Source organism: Pituophis catenifer, unplaced genomic scaffold (genome assembly GCF_029215685.1).
Source record: "Pituophis catenifer annectens isolate HBS135680 unplaced genomic scaffold, rPitCat1.0.hap2 SCAF_38, whole genome shotgun sequence".
NCBI classification, from domain to species: domain Eukaryota; kingdom Metazoa; phylum Chordata; class Lepidosauria; order Squamata; family Colubridae; genus Pituophis; species Pituophis catenifer.
In genome coordinates, this window is record NW_027256918.1 from 37,214 (window position 1) to 55,834 (window position 18,621).

The 18,621-nt window shown below is 43.4% G+C and overlaps 1 protein-coding gene across 2 annotated transcripts; it reads left to right on the plus strand.

Annotated features, from left to right (window-relative positions):
• The first annotated feature begins 852 nt into the window (after positions 1-852).
• LOC139326303 (pescadillo homolog) lies at positions 853-16,257 on the plus strand. 2 transcript variants are annotated; one of them, XM_070956468.1, is made up of 15 exons: positions 853-928; positions 3,240-3,319; positions 4,000-4,153; positions 5,348-5,457; positions 6,491-6,662; positions 7,641-7,730; positions 9,927-10,043; positions 11,179-11,256; positions 11,507-11,596; positions 11,915-12,045; positions 12,334-12,459; positions 12,964-13,148; positions 13,266-13,426; positions 14,597-14,764; positions 15,454-16,257. In XM_070956468.1, exons 1-15 carry the CDS (start codon positions 905-907, stop codon positions 15,538-15,540), a joined length of 1,773 nt encoding a protein of 590 aa, XP_070812569.1. In that variant the 5' UTR covers positions 853-904; the 3' UTR covers positions 15,541-16,257. The 2 variants fall into 2 exon arrangements, with proteins under 2 accessions (XP_070812569.1, XP_070812568.1); XM_070956467.1 differs by lacking the exon at positions 853-928 and having other exon boundaries at positions 2,969-3,319.
• Positions 16,258-18,621: the final 2,364 nt, after the last annotated feature.

Sequence of the window (18,621 nt, forward strand, 5' to 3'; positions counted from 1 at the left end):
ATCGTCCATTCCAATCTTCCTTTGTTTTTTTTTCCAAATACAATTTACCTATTTCGGTTTCAGCCATAATTTTCTTTTTCCCTATTTTTTTTAATCTTATCTTAATCTCTTCTTAATACATAATATATGAAAAATATCGCCATCTGCCCTTTAATTCCTAGTTACTTAGCGTAACGTTAATTAATCATCTTATTTCTCCATTTATGAAATATATTTCTCAGAATCCCCATCACACTTCTTTCTTTCTTTCTTTCTTTCTTTCTTTCTTTCTTTCTTTCTTTCTTTCTTTCTTTCTTTCTTTCTTTCTTTCTTTCTTTCTTTCTTTCTTTCTTCTTCTATTCTTTTTCTTTTCTTTCTCCTTTTCCTTTCCTTTCCTCCCTTCCCCTCCCCTCCCCTCCTCTCTCCTTTCTGTATCTCCAAGAACACTTCAGTCTTTCTGCGCTTGCGCCAAAGCAAAGCAAGCCCGGTCCATGAAGAAGCCTCCAGGGGGCAGCAGAGAGACGCGGAAAAACTCGACTTCGTGCGCCTCCTCTTTATCCCGGACAGCCAATCCCCATCACGCTCCCCCCCCACCTTCAGAGAGGACCCTTCTCCAAAGGACCCCTCTCCGACCTTCTACTTTGGTGCCTGCTCGAAACAGCGGGCTCCGGGGAGATTTTCTCGGTTTGATCAACCCGGGGAATAAAGCACATCTTCCTGCCTCGCGGAGTTTACAACCGTCCGCTCCCGAGGCCCGTAGAGCGGCCCCTCCGGACTCCCGTTCAGGCACTAAAGTGGACAACCCCTCCGAGGAGCGGAAGGGGCGGGATTCCCGAGGGCGGAAGGGGCGGGTCTTAAAGGCCTGGCCAGGAAGCCTCTCCACGTGGGCAGAAGGCGGAGGGGGAGAAGCGGCGGGTCGGTCACGATGGGCGGCCTGGAGAAAAAGAAGGTACCGCAAGGGCGTGGAGCGAAAAGCGGAGCCTCGGCGGCTGTCACTGAGCCGCCCTGGGGGGGGAAAAAAAAGCGTTCACGGTTCTTTTTTTTGTTCACGTGTATTGGAAAAAACGTCTGAATGCAGACACGCCACTTCCGGGTTTAGCCGCCTGCCGACACGCATCTTGCGAGTCGCCTCTCGGGGGGTGGTGGTGTCTCTGTCCCGCCCACGCAGAGCTCCTGGGAAGATGGGGCCGAGCCTCCCCGCTCAGAATAGAAGAGAATAGAATAGAATAAGAATTTAGGATAGGATAGAAAATAGAATAGAGAAAATAGAATATAGAATATAGAATAGAATAGAATAGAATAGAATAGAATAGAATAGAATAGAATAGAATAATAGAATAAGAATAAGAATTTAGGATAGGATAGAAAATAGAATAGAGAAAATAGAATATAGAATATAGAATAGAATAGAATAGAATAGAATAGAATAGAATAGAATAATAGAATAAGAATAAGAATTTAGGATAGGATAGAAAATAGAATAGAGAAAATAGAATATAGAATATAGAATAGAATAGAATAGAATAGAATAGAATAGAATAATAGAATAAGAATAAGAATTTAGGATAGGATAGAAAATAGAATAGAGAAAATAGAATATAGAATAGAATAGAATAGAATAGAATAATAGAATAAGAATAAGAATTTAGGATAGGATAGAAAATAGAATAGAGAAAATAGAAAATAGAATATAGAATAGAATAGAATAGAATAGAATAGAATAGAATAGAATAGAATAGAATAATAGAATAAGAATAAGAATTTAGGATAGGATAGAAAATAGAATAGAGAAAATAGAATATAGAATATAGAATAGAATAGAATAGAATAGAATAGAATAATAGAATAAGAATAAGAATTTAGGATAGGATAGAAAATAGAATAGAGAATAGAAAAGAAGGAAAGGGAAGGAAAGAAGGAAAGAAGAAGAAAAGAAAAGAAAAGAAGAAAAGAAAAGAAAAAAAGAGAAGAGAAGAGAAGAGAAGAGAAAAAAAGAAAAGAAAAGAAAAAGAAGTTAGGTTAGGTTAGGATGATAGATAGGATAGAGAGTAGAGTAGACTAAAAATTTAGGATAGGATAGGATAGAGAGGAAAGGAGAGAGTAGAATAGAATAGAATAGAATTGAGGAGAGGAGAGAAAATTAGGATAGGATAGAAAATAGAATAGAGAATAGAATAGAATTGAATAAGAAGTTAGGTTAGGTTAGGATGAGATAGGATAGAGAGTAGAGTAGAGTAGAATAGAATATAGAATAGAATAGAATAGAAATTAGAAGTGGAGAGGAGAGGAATTTAGGATAGGATAGAAAATAGAGTAGAGTAGAATAGGGTATAGAGAGGGAATAGAATAGAATAGAATAGAATAGAATAGAATAGAATAGAATAGAATAGGGGGAAATTAGAATAGAATAGAATAGAATTCTTCGTTGGCCAAGTGTGATTGGACACACAAGGAATTTGTCTTTGGTGCATACTCTCTCAGTATACATAAAAGATACATTCGTCAAGAATCATAAGGTACAACACTTAATGATAGTCATAGGGAACAAATAAGCAATCAGGAAACAATATCAATATAAATCGTAAGGATACAAGTAACAAAGTTACAGTCATACAGTCATAAGTGGAAGGAGATGGTTGATAGGAATGATGAGAAGATTAATAGTAGTGTAGACAGTGAATAGTTTGACAGTGTTGAAGGAATTAGTTCTTTAGCAGAGGGATGGCGTTTGGGAAAAAAACTGTCCTTGTGTCTAGTTGTTCTGGTGTCCAGTGCTCTATAGCGTCGTTTTGAGGGTAGGAGTTGAAACAGTTGATGTCCAGGTTGCGAAGGGTCTATAGATATTTTCCCAGCCCTCTTTTTGACTCGTGCAGTACATAGGTCCTCCATGGAAGGCAGGTTGGTAGCCATTGTTTTTTCTGCAGTTCTAATTATCCTCTGAAGTCTGTGTCTGTCTTGTTGGGTTGCAGAGCCAAACCAGACAGTTATGGAGGTGCAGATGACAGACTCAATAATTCCTCTGTAGAACTGGATCAGCAGCTCCTTGGGCAGTTTGAGCTTCCTGAACTGGTCGGTCATAGATCATGACATCAAATTCTTGGGGGGCCTTTTTGCTTGGCATCTTCCAGCTGGGCAAACGTGCCAGTCAAGGAGCTGCAGCGTATCTGGAGGCTCCACATCCAGTAAGGCGAGAAGTTATTGGCAGGCCAGAGCTAATTAACTGCTTTGTCTCTCTTTTTTTCCCTGCCCGTCTACGAAAGTACGAGAGGGGCTCAGCCACCAACTATATCACCAGAAATAAAGCTCGGAAGAAACTGCAGCTCAGCCTTCCAGACTTCAGGTACGGCCAAGAGATTTTGAGTGGTCTGCCGTGGGTGTCACTTGCTCTAGTTGTGCAGGGAAGGTGCAGTGATGCCTTTGGTAGGAATGGAGTAGAAACTGAAGTGGGGTGGAGGGGGGAGAGGGTGAGGAGGTGGGACAAATTTGGAGATCGAGAAATATTGGGTAAGGATCACGCTGGGCTTAAGTGATGGTTGAGTTCACACAAGATGCTTGTTTTAATTATTTATGAAATGTATATGCTTGTCCAACCTCTTCTTAAAAGCCTCCGGTGATGGAGCACCCACAACTTCTGGTGGCAAGCTGTTCCACTGGTTAATTTTTCTAATTATCAGGAAATTCCTCCTTAGTTCTAGGTTGCTTCTCTCCTTGCTTAGTTTCCATCGGTTGCTTCTTGTCCTGCCTTTCAGCTGCTTTGGAGAATAGCTACCACTACCACCCCATTTCTTCTTCGGGGCAACGCCTGATGGTGCTGCCCATTTCGCTATCCAAAAGTTAGGAGATTGCCAAGATATATAAATCCATGATTCAGATTGTGATTTGGTCGTTGAGTTTTTTGGCGCCTGCCGCCACTCCAAGTTAACGGTGGACACACAAGACTGCATCCCCATCTTTAAATGTGAAGCCAGCCAAGACTTTAAGGTAGCAAATCCGTCTTCTCACCCGTTTTCGTTTTTCCAGGCGACTCTGCATCCTAAAAGGGATTTATCCCCACGAGCCCAAACACAAGAAGAAGGTGAACAAGGGATCAACAGCCGCCCGGACGTTTTACCTCTTGAAAGACATAAAATTTCTTCTCCATGAGCCCATTGTCAACAAATTCCGGGACTATAAGGTATCACGATTTGGGGGAGGGGGGACCCCGGAACTGATTAAAAGCTGCAGATGAACCTCTGGGCGTAACAGCCACTTTGGACGGGGCGGGTGGGAGTGATTGGCACTTCAAAAATTGCTGTTCTGCAACTTACTGGAATGCTTTTTCTTCCTGTGTTAATTATTTGATCGGCACAGTTTTCACTTGCAACTCAGGGCGCCAGTGGCAAAGTTAATTTAAGATCATTTTGTTGTCGTTAAGTCGCGAAGTCGTGTCCGACCCATCGCGACCCCATGGACCACGTTCCTCCAGGCCTTCCTGTCCTCTATCATCCCCTGGAGTCCATTGAAGCTCATGCCGACTGCTTCAGTGACTCCATCCAGCCACCTCGTTCTCCGCCGTCCCCTTCTTTTTCTTTTGCCCTCCGTCGTTCCCAGCATTAGGCTCTTCTCCAGGGAGTCCTTCCTTCTCATTAGGTGGCCAAAGCATTTGAGTTTCATCTTCAGGATCTGGCCTTCTAAAGAGCAGTCAGGGTTGATCTCCTCCAGGACTGACCGGTTGGATCGCCTTGCAGTCCAAGGGACTCTTGGGATCATTTTATCCAGCCTTAAAATCTAGCGTTCTGGGTGAGAAGTTTAAAGCATTTGACGTCTGTGAAATAGAGTCATACGGTCATAAGAGAAATGAAAAAATAATACGTAAAAGATATATGCTTACCGTGTTTCCCCCAAAATAAAAACCTATCTTATATATATATTTTTTTGAACCCCGAAATAAGCTCTTGGCCTTATTTTCGGGGAGGTCTTATTATTTTGGGGCACGTGGAGCAAGATGGGGCTCCTCTTGCCATCCTACGTGATTTCCAGCTCTGCGTTTAAATATTTTCGGGGAGGGCTTATTTTAGGGGATGTCTTATTTTCAGGGAAACAGGGTAGCATAAATAGGTTCGTCAAACTCACGTCATCACGTGACGTATCACAACTTTTTTCCCCCTTGGCTAAAATGGGGGGGTCGGCGTGGCCGCCGCGTGGACACATCCGGTCTGGGGGCCACGGGTTTGACACCCCTGGTATAAAAGAAAACAAGCCAAAGACTCGGGGTCTCCTTGTTGAAGAAGAGGAAGGAAACGTGCTGGTGGATAGCAGTCCAGCCCCTTAAAATTGTGGTCTGGACATTGGGAAATGTGGGGCTGTAAAATGTTTCTCTCCCCACAAGGTGTTTGTCCGCAAGTTGCGAAAAGCCTACGGGAAGAGCGAATGGAACACAGTGCAGCGCCTGAAAGACAACAAGCCGGCTTATAAATTGGACCACATCATCAAAGAGAGGTAAGAGTTGACAACCCTCAAGATCAATAATCTCTCCTGGCTTTGGGAGGGGAAAAGGAGCAGTTTTCAAACGATCGTCGGGGAATTCTAGGGTTGCAATGACTGTATTTTTCGGAGTATAAGACGCTCCGGAGTATAAGACGCACCTTAGTTTTTGGGGAGGAAAATAAGAAGAAAAAGAAATTCTGCCTCTGCTTACCAGCATCCATCGGTATTCGTCTGGCTAGCGTCCTGTCAGTATGTGAGAGAGTTGAGGGCTGTTTGGAAACTGAAACAGTATTTGCTATGTGAGCAACACGGAAGGAGACAGCAAGGAGCCTGGGCGTGGCTTAGCTCTGAGTCTGTGCTGAGCTCTAAACTAGTCTGCTGCTCAAAACTGAAACTGAAACTCCTCTCCTCTGCTTGTGTTTTGCTCGTATTTACTACCACGTTGGAAAACCTGCTTTTGGTATTGTATATTTACTTCATGTGTTATATTGTATATAAAGAGAAGTTATTGAATCCTGCTGAATCAGTTATTTGTGTGTGCTTTCTGGATGGGATTGCTGCTGCAAACTCTTGAGTCCTTGCATCAAATAGCAAACGGCAGCTGAGCTTCAGCATATTATTGCCGCCTGATTCAGCACGAGCAGCTGATTGGCGGGTGGATCGGTCTCCAATCAGCTGTTCCAGGCTGCAGGGATTGCCACAGACCATCGCTGCCTCCGTGCCTCACATTTTTGGCTACATTCGGTGTGTAAGACACACTCAAAATTTCACCCTCTCTTAGGGAGGGGATGGAAGTGCGTTTTATACTCCAAAAAATACGGTATGTATAAAATTTTGCTTAGACTTGAATGGCTATCCAGACGATTACAGTTCGTTCAACAAAACCTGGTTAAGCAAGATTGCACGACAGATTTGGGGCAATTCCTGTTGGCAGATTAAGCCCTAATAGCAGGAAGCCGCAATGATACTTGCAACTTCACTCCCACAAGCGTCTAGAGAGGCAGATGGTGCTTGAACTTCTCATCTTCTTCTCAAATGGCTGCAGATACCCAACCTTCGTGGACGCCCTGCGAGATTTGGACGATGCGCTCTCCATGTGTGTCCTCTTTTCCACCTTCCCGCGCACCGGCAAGTGTCACGTCCAGACCATCCAGCTGTGTCGTCGGCTGACCGTGGAGTTCCTCAACTACGTCGTCGCCTCGCGCGGTCTTCGCAAGGTGAGCTGGGAAGGGCCCCTTTGGAGACACCAATGCTGATGGATTTCCCTCGGATCAATACATGCCAAGAGAATAAGAGTGGTGCGGTGGCTTAGGGGTGGAGCTCTCGCCTCACAATCAGGAGGCTGTGAGTTCGATCCTAGGTAGAGGCAGATATTTCTCTCTCTGGGCACAATGAGAAATATATCTGCCGAACAAAACTCCACATTGGCGACAGGAAAGGCATCCGGCCAGTAAACACTCTGCTAGCTCCATTCAGTTGCCCAGACTCCACCCCGCAATGGATTATAGGATCATTAAATGATAATGATGAATACATGCCATGAGAATTAAGTCATCGGACCTGTTAGTCCACAGACGGCGTACCTATGACACACGTTTTTAAGCTGACACACCATGATGTTTCAAGCGGTACATCAGTATTCACCAACAACTATTCGCCGAAGCTCGTGGTTTCGTGCTGCTTTTGGAGACTGTGAAGGCCATGCCCGAATAGGGATGCGCTCTTGTGCAGCTTCCAAAAGTCACATGAGAGGGCCAGGCTGCTGTGCGGCCTCTGGAGCATTCGAAAGTCATATATTTGTGAGGTGTTCGGAGGCCGTGGATCTCCCGGAAGGCCTCGTGGGCCTCGGAGAAGGCACGGGCAGGCCGCAGAGCGTGTCAACCGAAAGGGAACACTGCCCTAACAAAAGTGGCATCGATCCTGGGGGTGGGTGAATGTGTCACACACACACAATTGGATTGTATTTTTTTTTTTAAAAAAAAAGTGACTATGTAAAGCATTATTTCTGTTTTGCTCATGGGAAAAAGGGTGACACGCCAGCAGAGTTAGGCATTATTATTTTTTTTGAATTATTGACACGCCTGAGCCCAAAAAAGATTTACCAACCCTGTGCTAGTCATTTCTTTCCTGTCTGCAATTTTAGGCTCTTGGGTTGTTTTCCTGACTTGAGTTTGTTTTTCTCTGCTTTCCCACAGGTTTTTCTCTCCATTAAGGGCATCTATTACCAGGCTGAGGTGCTGGGCCAGCTCGTCACCTGGATAATGCCCTATGCCTTCTCCCACAACGTGAGTATAGGGCTGTTTAATATCGTTTAATATCAGGGGCTGCCCCAAAGAAGAGGGAGTCAAGCTCCCTCTTGTTTGGCACCTGAAGGCAGCACAGGAAGCAACGGGTGGAAACTAACCAAGGAGAAAAGCAGCCTAGAACTAAGGAGAAATTTCCTGACAGTGAGAACAAATAATCAGTGGAACAACTTGCCACCAGAAGTTGTGGGTACTTCATCACTGGAGGTGTTTAAAGAGAGACTGGACAGCTGTTTGTCTGGAGTGATATAAGGTCTTCTGCTTGAAGGGGGTTGGACTAGAAGACCTCCAAGGTCCCTTCCAACTCTGTTATGTACCTGAACAGAATTAGGCATTCTTGACCAGAAGGCAGATTCCTTCCTGTTTTTTGCGTGCCGAACTCTCATGCTTGGTGTTTAGTGTTCAGTGTTCTCATGGGAAGGAAATCATTAACTTTTTTTTTAAAAAAAAAATCCAAGGTGAAAATGGCAATTAACAATTAACTCTAAGCATGGAGTTTCATTGTTAGAAGCCAGTTGCTTGGACACAGAGAACTGTCTTTGCTTATTTACAAAGCATTTCTCTCATTTTTTTTAAAAAAAACACGTTATATTTTGCTTCTTAATGATCACCGACCCAGGCATCCCTTCTTGTGCCTGTAAGATCTCTTTTTTCCATTGATTGTGATGTGATCAATCTTGATATATTTCATTACTTCAGCCACAGGTTCCGCTGCAATAATCTTTATGTAAATTAATTGCCAATTATGAACGTCAATGTTATTTAGAAAGCTTAAAAAGTCTTAAAAGTAAGTAAATAAAAATTCTATCAACTTTAGGATCTTAAGTATTGCACGTGTAAACTTACTTTATGCAGGTTGACTTATGACGGCCAATTAATGAACATTCAAAGCAAAAATTCCCCAAAAAGTTACTTATGACCTTGAACTTTCAACTGCCACCCCACCCCAAACGCTCTCCCGATTGTATTTTGGGTGCTGGCAACTCACCTCACATTTGCAACCGATTGCAGTGTCACACGGTTGCATTTTCCAGCAAAAAAAAAGAGTCCATTGAATGAAGTGGGTTCACACTTACAACTGTACAACTTAATTGACCGTGATGACTCGCTTAACAACTGTTGTTAAAAACTGTCATAAAATGAAGTCCAGTCTCCTGGTGCCTTGACTTAACGACTGCAATGACTTAACAAACCAACATTCCAATTTCAGTCCCAATTCTCTCGAGAGTTAGAGCAATGACAAACTTCCTTCCTGGAAAATCGGATTCGGGACTTTGTAAGAGAAAGCTGTGTCTTTGACCTAAGCTTATGGCCTTGGAAGGTTATGCAGATTGACAGGTGTCCCAGAAAGCTGCCTGCTCTAGTCCCTGATTTACAGGCTGCCTTGAAGGTCGATCTTGCATTTTGTGTTAACCGTAGAAATGCATATTCATACACGTGTCCCGAAAGATTAACCCAGGTGTGCAGGAGAGCTGGCCGTTGCACCTGGTGAACTTTTGAGAAAGCCATCAAACTTCCCACCTGATTTGGGAAGGATAGCTTAGAACAGGGGTCCCCGGCATGCCAGAAACCAGTCCACACAAACAAACAAACTCCCATCTGCGGGAATGCAGGCAGCCCGTGAAATCATGGCCCCTTCTGGTGGTGGTCTCATGGGTACATATTTCAGCTTCCTTTTAAATATTAAGTCATACCCAACACTTTTTATTTTTATTTATTTATTAAGAATATATAAGATTACAGGTAAAAGTATATACATAATTTGAATGGATGAAAAGAGTAAGTAAAAAAGGAATATTAGGACAGGGACCGTAAGCACGCTGGTGCTCTTATGCACGCCCCCTTACAGACCTCTTAGGAATGGGGTGAGGTCAACAGTAGACAATTTAAGGTTAAAGTTTTGGGGGGTTTGGGGATGAAACCACAGAGTCAGGTCATGCATTCCAGACTTTGTCCACTCTGTTGCTGAAGTCGTACTTCCCGCAATCGAGTTTGGATCGGTTTACCTTGAGTGTGTATCTATTATTTGCTCGTGTATTGTTGTGGTCTTCCTTTAAAATATATATATATATTCCTGTTTACAAAAAAATAAATAGAACTGGGAGTTAGATTTTTTTTTAAAAAAAAAGTTTCTGCACATTGATTGATTGATTGATTGATTGATTGACTTTCTTCCAGCACCCGACAGATGTGGATTATAGGGTTATGGCTACTTTCACTGAATTCTACACCACTCTCCTTGGCTTTGTCAATTTTCGTCTCTACCAGACACTCAACTTGCACTATCCCCCGAAGGTGAGTGAAGCAGACAAGCTACTGAGAAGCCCAGTTTATCTTCTTAACGGGCAACTGACCCAGATAGAGAGAGAGAGACACACACACAGAGATGGCCTTAAAAAAAAAAAAATAGGCCAGCCCATTGGCAAAACATTATTGATGCCCGAGGAAAGAGAAGGAATTGGAAAGGAACTCCAAGTGACCCAGCTCTTCGATACCAGTGGTATTTTCAGTACAGGTAGTCCTCGACTTACAACCAAAGTTGAGCTCCACATTTCTGTTGTTAAGAGAGACGTTAGTTAAGTGCATTTTACGACCTTTCTTGACCTAGTTGTTAAGTGAATCGTTGCAACACGAGTTGTTAAGTGTTCTGTTTTATTCTGTTCCGTTCGTCACTTTTTCCAGGGCTGTCGTAACTTCACAACAGTCACTAAACAGAACTGTTGTAAATCAGGGTCTACCTGTAACTGATTCCAACTTCCTTTTTTCATATTAAGCTCTACCCAACGCTTCCTTTTTTTAAAAAAAAGAAATATTCCAAAAAAATGTTTGCAAGGGTCTGGGACTGTAACCTTAAAATAACAAGTCGTGTTTATCCCTCGTGGTTTGAGTGGCCTGTCTGGACTACCTCCCCGTATCCCAGGGGTGAAATGCTCCCGGTTCGGACCGGATCGCCCAATCCGGTAGCAATGCGGTGGGTGGTTCGGAGAACCGGTAACAAAAATCCCTGCAGTCCCCCCTCCATGCCCAGCTGAGCCGCGTGATCATCAGAGGCTTTTTTTTTTACTTTTAAAAGCATTTTCTACAACCTCTTCTGCCGAAAGAATGCTTTTAAAAGAAAAAAAAAAGGATCTGATGATCGCGCGGCTCAGCTGGGATCGTCAGAGGCTTTTAAAATCGGCCAAAGAGGTTGTAGAAAAAAAATGCTTTTAAAAGCCTCTGACGATCCCATCTGAGTTGCCCGATCGTCAGAGGCTTTTAAAAGCATTTTTTTTCCTGCAACCTCTTCGGCCGAAGAGGTTGTAGAAAAAAATGCTTTTAAAAGAAAAAAAAAAGTTGGCCACACCCACCCAGTCACCAAGCCACGCCCACAGAACCGGTAGTAACAATTTTTACATTTCACCACTGCCGTATCCGTGTTCTGTTCTTTTAGATCGAAGGCCATTCTTCAGTAGAGAAGAAGCCAGAGGATGGAGAAGCTTACGCCTTGGACTCCGAGAGCACCTTAGAGGTGAGAACACGGATGCCCAATCCTATCCTTCCAAATTTTCCTCCACGTCGTTCCTTAAGGAACATTGCAGTCTCTATGTCGGTGTTTCTCGATCTTGGCAGCTTGAAGATATGTGGACTTCAATTCCCAGAATTCCCCAGCCAGCCTGCTTCCATTCTGGGTATCTACATGAGCTGCGTGCTTCGCTTAAATTGACTTGGATTAAGTCGCCCATCAATTTCATGGTTCTCTTTCTTTTACCCTCCCTTAGAAACTGTCGGCTCTCAGCACCAGCCTCGCTCGAGTCGTTGCCCCCAACATAGAGGATGAAGCCGAAGTGGATGAGTTCCCCGTGGAAGGGGTGAGTGACACCCCCCATTTTTTTGGGGAGTCAGAGGAAAATACCTTCCCAAGAGACAGGATGTTGGGGAGACTGTACTTTGAGATACCCTGTTTTCCCCAAAATAAGATATCCCTGATAATAAGTCCAAGCGCTTATTTCAGGGTTCAAAAAAATATAAGGCAGCGTCTTATTTTTGGGGAAACACGATAGATAGATAGATAGATAGATAGATAGATAGATAGATAGATAGATAGATAGAAGGAATTAGATAGATAGATTTATAACCTTTCCAACACGGAGAAGGGGGTCGATAGAGCTTTTTCTCTCTCTACCTAGGAGACTGCAGAACAAGAAGAGACCAGGAGGAAGGAGGAAGAGGACTTGGAGAAACAGAAGAAGCTCTTCGAAGGGCTGCAGTTCTTTCTCAACCGGGAGGTGCCTCGCGAACCCTTAGCCTTTGTCATCAGGTGTGTAAGCCTTTGCCGATTCAATCAACTTGTGATAATTAGCCTGTGCTGAAGCTGAAAGGAGCTGTTTCTGCTTGCTGCAAGGAGGTAAACTGCTGGGAGGCAGAGGCCAAAGGGTGGGTGCCAGTGGGTGGGCGGGGCTACATTCAGTGTATGACGCACCTAAATTTTCACCCCCTTTTAGGGGGAGGAAAGGTGCATTTTATACTCCGAGAAATTCAGTAAATGTGCATTTGAACGTAAAACATGTCACTAGATCTGGCTTAACCCCCGCCTCTCCTTCACCAGATGCTTTGGGGGCAAAGTGTCCTGGGACAAGTCTGTTTGCATTGGCGCCACCTACGATGTTACGGACCCCCGCATCACCCACCAGATAGTGGACCGTCCAAATGTAGAGAAGCAAGTGATTGGAAGGTGAGAACTCTGCCCTTTGGTAGGCCAAAAAACGGACATCAGATTTTAAGAAAGCTTGAGTCAATCTTGAGCCGGTCAGGATTGAACTGCTGGCAGTCGGCAGAATTAGCCTGCAAGGCTGCATTCTAACCGGAAGGAAGGAAGAAAGGAAGGAAGGAAGGATAAAAGGGAGGGGGGAAAGGAAGGAAAGGGGGGGGAAGGAAGGAAGTGGGGGCAATAGCACTTAGACTTATATACCGCTTCATAGTGCTTTTACAGCCCTCTCTAAGCGGTTTACAGAGTCGGTCTCTTGCTCCCAACAATCTGGGTCCTCATTTTACTGACCTCTGAAGGACGGAAGGCTGAGTCAACCTTGATCCTGGTGAGATTCAAACTGCCAAATTGCAGGCAGCCGGCAGTCAGCAGAAGTCGCCTGCAGTACCGCACTCTAACCACTGCGCCACCGCAATGTACAATTTGACATTCTAATACGCCCACTTCTTATTGGCTTTCCTTTCTCCCCAGATATTACCTCCAGCCTCAGTGGGTCTTTGACTCGGTCAACGCCAAGATATGCCTTCCCGTGGCCGATTACTTCCCCGGCGTAATGCTGCCCCCTCACCTCTCCCCGTTTGTCTCGGAGAAAGAAGGGGACTACATGCCCCCAGAGAAGCTGAAACTTTTGGCCTTGCAACGGGGTGAAAAACCAGGTATCCAGCGGCTCCTGGGTTTCTGACGAACCTGTTGCATTTTTAGGGGGTGGGTGAGCTGAGAATACCTTCTGGGGTTTCTCAGCAACAACTTTAACACGGTTTGGATCTTTTCAGTAGCCAAAGATAGTGAGTCGGAAGAGGAAGAAGAGAGCGGCGGAGAGGATGAAGGTGCAACTGAAGGCTCGGAGGAAGAAGAGGAGGAGGAAGAGGAGGATTCTGACAAGGAAGATGAAGGGAAACTATGCAAAATGGAAGCACAGCGATCTCAGAACAAGGTATCCTAAAAGATGCTTATTTATGAAGTCAGAAAGTGGTAGGACGTTGATTGAATCCAGTCATAGTAAAAAAAATAAGGGTTACAGGTGCCGGTGTAACTTTGAGCAAGTCACTAAATGAACCGCTGTAAGTCAAGGATTACCTATATTTTGTAGTTCATGAAATCTGTTCACCGTATGAGAACTGATGTCAATCTCAGAGTGACTCAGTAAGTGTGTGTATAATATTAATTATATAATATTAATTATATAATATTAATTACCGTGTTCCCCTGAAAATAAGACCCTGTCTTATATTTTTTTTGAACCCTGAAATAAGCACTTGGCCTTATTGCCATGCGCTCAAAAGCCCGATTGGGCTTATTATCAGGGGATGTCTTATTTTGGGGGCAACCTGGGTATATTAACCTGTTTCCCCGAAAATAAGACTCGACCGGAAAATAAGCCCTAGCATGATTTTTCAGGATGCTCGTAATATAAGCCCCATCCCAAAAATAAGCCCCAGTTAAGATTGTCAGCCAGATGGATGCCTTTAGTACCGTGTTTCCCCCCAAAATAAGACCTAACCAGAAAATAAGCCCTAATGCGTCTTTTGGAGCAAAAATTAATATAAGACCTGGTCTTATTTTCGAGGAAACACAGTATATTATCTTATCTTATCTTATCTTATCTTATCTTATCTTATCTTATCTTAACTTAACTTAACTTAACTTAACTTAACTTAACTTAACTTAACTTAACTTAACTTAACTTAACTTAACTTTAACTTTAACTTTAACTTTAACTTTAACTTTAACTTTAACTTTAACTTTAACTTTATATTATATTTATTATATTATATTATATTTATTATATTATATTATATTTATTATATTATATTATTATATTATATTATATTATATTATATTTATTATATTATATTATATTATATTTTATTATATTATTATATTATATTATATTATATTTATTATATTAATTATATTATATTATATTATATTATATTATATTATATTATATTATATTATATTATATTATATTATATTATATTTATTATATTTATTATATTAAAATCAAGCCTTCTAGCATTGACTTGGGAAAGTTTTCCTAAAAGTTTTGTTCTCCGGGTTAACTGAAACTATCTTTTGAGCGCGTAATTTCCTCTTGTCGCAGAATCTCCCAGTGAAGGTGACACCTGGCCAGGTTGTGAAGGAAGATAAGGAGCGGCTGATGCAAGAACAGCAGAGCGAGGAAAAACGCTTGGCCATCATGATGATGAAGAAACGAGAGAAATACCTCTACCAAAAAATAATGTTTGGGAAGAAGCGCAAAATTAGAGAGGTATCTTTTTTTTTTCTTCTTCTTTTTTTTTGCTCTGCTCAGTTTCCCTCCTGAGGTTCTTTGGGAACTGTGAGAATTATGAATGAATTCTCTATCCATGTCCTAGGACCGTGATGACAAACCTGTGGCACGCGAAGCCATATCCCTGGGCACGTGAGCGTTGCCCTAGGTCAGCTCCAGCGTGCATGCACGCACCGGCCAGCTGAGTTTTGGGCCCACCGGAAGTCGGGAAATTGGCTGTTTCCGGCCTCCAGGAGGGTGGGGAAGGCTGTTTTCGCCCTCCCCAGGCTCCAAAAAAGCCTCTGGAGCCTGGGGAGGGCGAAAAAACGGGCCTAGCAGGCCCACAGGTAACCTTTTTGCCGTCGTGTGCCAAAAGCGGGGGAGGCACAAAGGGGGGGTCGTGTGCACATGCACAGGTGGGCGGGTTGGGGAGGCATTGAATTATGGGTGTGGGCACACACACGGACAACCCCCCTGTACTCCCCCCACTTTTGGCACACGACGACGAAAAGGTTAACCATCACTGTCCTAGGATAATGTTGCAGGATCCAATCTGGATTGGTCACCGGGACCAGAGGTTTTGTCTTCCGAGCTTTTTGGACTCTTGCCAGAGCCCCATCTTTCAAGGAACTTCTCTGTGAGAATTGGACTTAGCAATTTTCTTCTTCTTCTTCTTCTTCTTTTTTCAGGCCAACAAATTGGCAGAGAAACGGAAAGCTCACGATGCGGCAGTAAAATCAGAAAAGAAGAAAAGCAAGAAGGCACGACGGGAATAGAAGAGCCCATCTCGTTTTGGGCTAACATTTCACAACGCAGCCCTGGAAAGTGGACCTGGGACCTAAAGATGGATCTTTCACGTTGGAGATGGACAACATTGGAATTCCTGATTCTTTGGGCTTTGCCCTCTCCAAAACGGAACTAATCAGAACTGGGTCTACGGTACCCTGATTTCTTTAGGGAAATTCTATTGAAAAGACGTGTAAATGTTTGATTCCATTCAGTTTTTGTCTTTGTCACACCCACTGTACCAGCGTCAGTGAGACGGTAAGCTAGATCCCCAGTCTTGGATGGAGAAATGTTATTTTTGAGGAGAGAAATAGTCACGAACAGTCCCGCTTTGCCAAGGATACATAAAATAGCAAACAAGGTTCCTATCTGGAATCAGAAAATTGGTTTGCTTTCTGAGCAGAGGGTTATTTTTTTCCCTTCTTCCCCTTTTAGTTTTTGCACAGAATAAACATTTTTGAAGTTCTTGCCTAACACGTTATTTTAAGAGTCGTTCAAGGTAATCTTTTTATGCGTGTAAATAAAATCCGGGATTAAGATAGTTCGGCTCTACCTCAGTTGGAGGGTATCTTCTAGCCAGCAACACTTGTTTCATTTTGCAGCCATTGTGGAGTCCGCGTGTTTTTTGCATTTTGGTTGTAAATTACAGCAACGAGGCGTTATTAAACTGAACTTTGAAAATTTCAGATTTTCAATTTCGAATTCAACCCTTTATTGTCAGAGTACAACATGTGTACTAGGAGATTGGCTGAGCTGCCCTTCGTGCACTCCTACCCCCACCCCAACACAATACAACTCACAGTGAAAAACAAAAAAATCCCTATCCCGGTGAATCCTGCTAGCAAACACCCAATCCTATTGCACCATGGAACTTATTGCACTTCGCGCCAGTCCCGCCACTCAATCGTACGACGTTGTTGCGGTTATTTTTCAATTAAAGCTTCTGGATGGTTTTCAGGAGCAATCTGGTACAGAACACGTTGCAAATACAGCAGGACGTGACCAAGGCGTGTATTCACTTGTCTTAAGCCCTGCCTACCTTGCAGGGCTGCTGTTAAGAGGTAAAATTAGGGCCAACTTTTCATAGACGCCGCCTTGAATTGTAGAGAAAAGGTGGAAAACAAACGGAAGGTATCAATAAAATACAAGCTTCATCAAGGCGAAGGATTTCATTTAAATTACTCGAATGGGATTCATTCCCATGCAATTATTAATTTTGTTCTTTTGCATTAAGCATACGGTCTGAAATTTTGGAGGGCCGATGCCATAGTTCTAGGGGGGGGCTGCATGCCACTCGGAGACCCCAGGCTGAATGTTCCTGCCATAAACCAGCCAAGAAAAGCAGCATGTGGGATAATGCTCTGTGCATAGACTTCCAAACAGGGTGGATAAAAATCAATGATTTTTTAAAAAAAAAAATCAGATTTTTTTGATTTAAATCGGATTTTTTTTATTTAAATCGGATTTTTTTGATCTTTATCGAATTTATTTTAATAAAAAACTTTTGGGGTAAAAATCTATCGTAAGATAGTTTTCTATTTAAGATACGTAAATAATTTAGTTTATTCAGCATGAAATGGAGCTTAGTTATGTAGCAGGAGGCTGTATATTCTGCAACACTAGGACTATCGGTGAGTCAACAGTGGGTCAAAGGAGTAGCAGAGATGACTGGCTCTTTAAAAATTATGATTTAAATCGAGTTGATTTAAATCAAGCCTTTTTACTAGTGATTTAAATCATGATTTAAATTAACTCGATTTAAATCAAATCCACCCTGTTTTCAAACATACCATTTTTCCCCCCATTGGATTCCAGCCAAATCTCCATTTCTCTCTCTATCAACTCATCCCTCTCTTCCTGCCTGAAATAATATCAAGTATAATAATTCTGCTTGGGAAAACACACAGCTAAGGGTTCAAATCATCCCAAGAATTTAAAGAGGTACAATGACTCTTCCTTGTTCCCTTCCTAAAATAACTTTTACCCTTTGCATCCATTTTGGCTCTTGGTTTTTCAATGCTGCCAGGCTCCAAAGCACATTAGAAGCCTAGCCCGTAATTTTTAATTTTGATTTAGACAAAAGATTTCAACCACAGCAGCCGAAGCTGTCTATTCACAGCAAACCCACACTCTTAAAATCCAAAAAATAAAGGCATCGATCAAGCCAAGCCAGGCAGCCGTCACAACAGGACAGTCACCCAAAGAGCAAATTAAAAATAAGCATGAAGTAACGAGGCACTCGCTAAACCATGAATCACGATCAAGAGGTTTGTGAGTTCGATCCTAGGTAGAGGCAGATGTAGGATCTCCTGCTTGGGCAGAGGGTTGGACTCGATGACTTGCAAGGTCCCTTCCAACTCGGTTAATCTGTTAAATGGTTTGCTTAGCCATCGTTTAGGGAGCAAAAACCCAGTTAGCTCAGCTCAATCCCGGAGGATGGAGTCTCAGCCAAAACTGAAGGGACGCCATTTTGGGCTTCGCCCCAGCCCATCAAAAGCCAGTGGGATGCCCCAATGGGATCCTGATCCCGAGCCCCCCATCGCCCACAGATGGGCAGGGGTGCCATGGGGCAGATGGGGAGATGGCTCCCCATCTGTCCCCCAAGCACAAATGGAGTTTGGGGGGTACATCCGGCCTAGCCATGGCAAGCTTCTTGCAACCCCAGGCAGCCATGCCAGGCCTGGGTCCCATCTGAGGGGCTGGTTTGGGGGCTGCCCCTGCAGGCAAGCTGCCCAGGCTCTCCCCTTTGGCCTCGGGCTGCTCGGCCTCCATCTTGGTGGTGGTCATTCAGGGCAAAAGGTCAAACTGCCCAGCCAGGATTCCGGCCTCTTTACTGGACCCAGTGCAGCAGGTCAATGGAGGACAGTCCGAGGTGGCTGGATTTTGCTTTTCTTTCTTGTTTCTTCGCCTCAGGTCCTTTCAACAGACCATGGTTCGCTATCCAGGCTAGACTGCCATGGGGCTGTCCCTCACAGGCCCTTTCAACAGACCATGGTTCGCCATCCTGGCTAGGCCGCCATTAGGCTGTCCCTCACAGGCCTTTCCAACGGACCACATTTCTCCATCCTGGT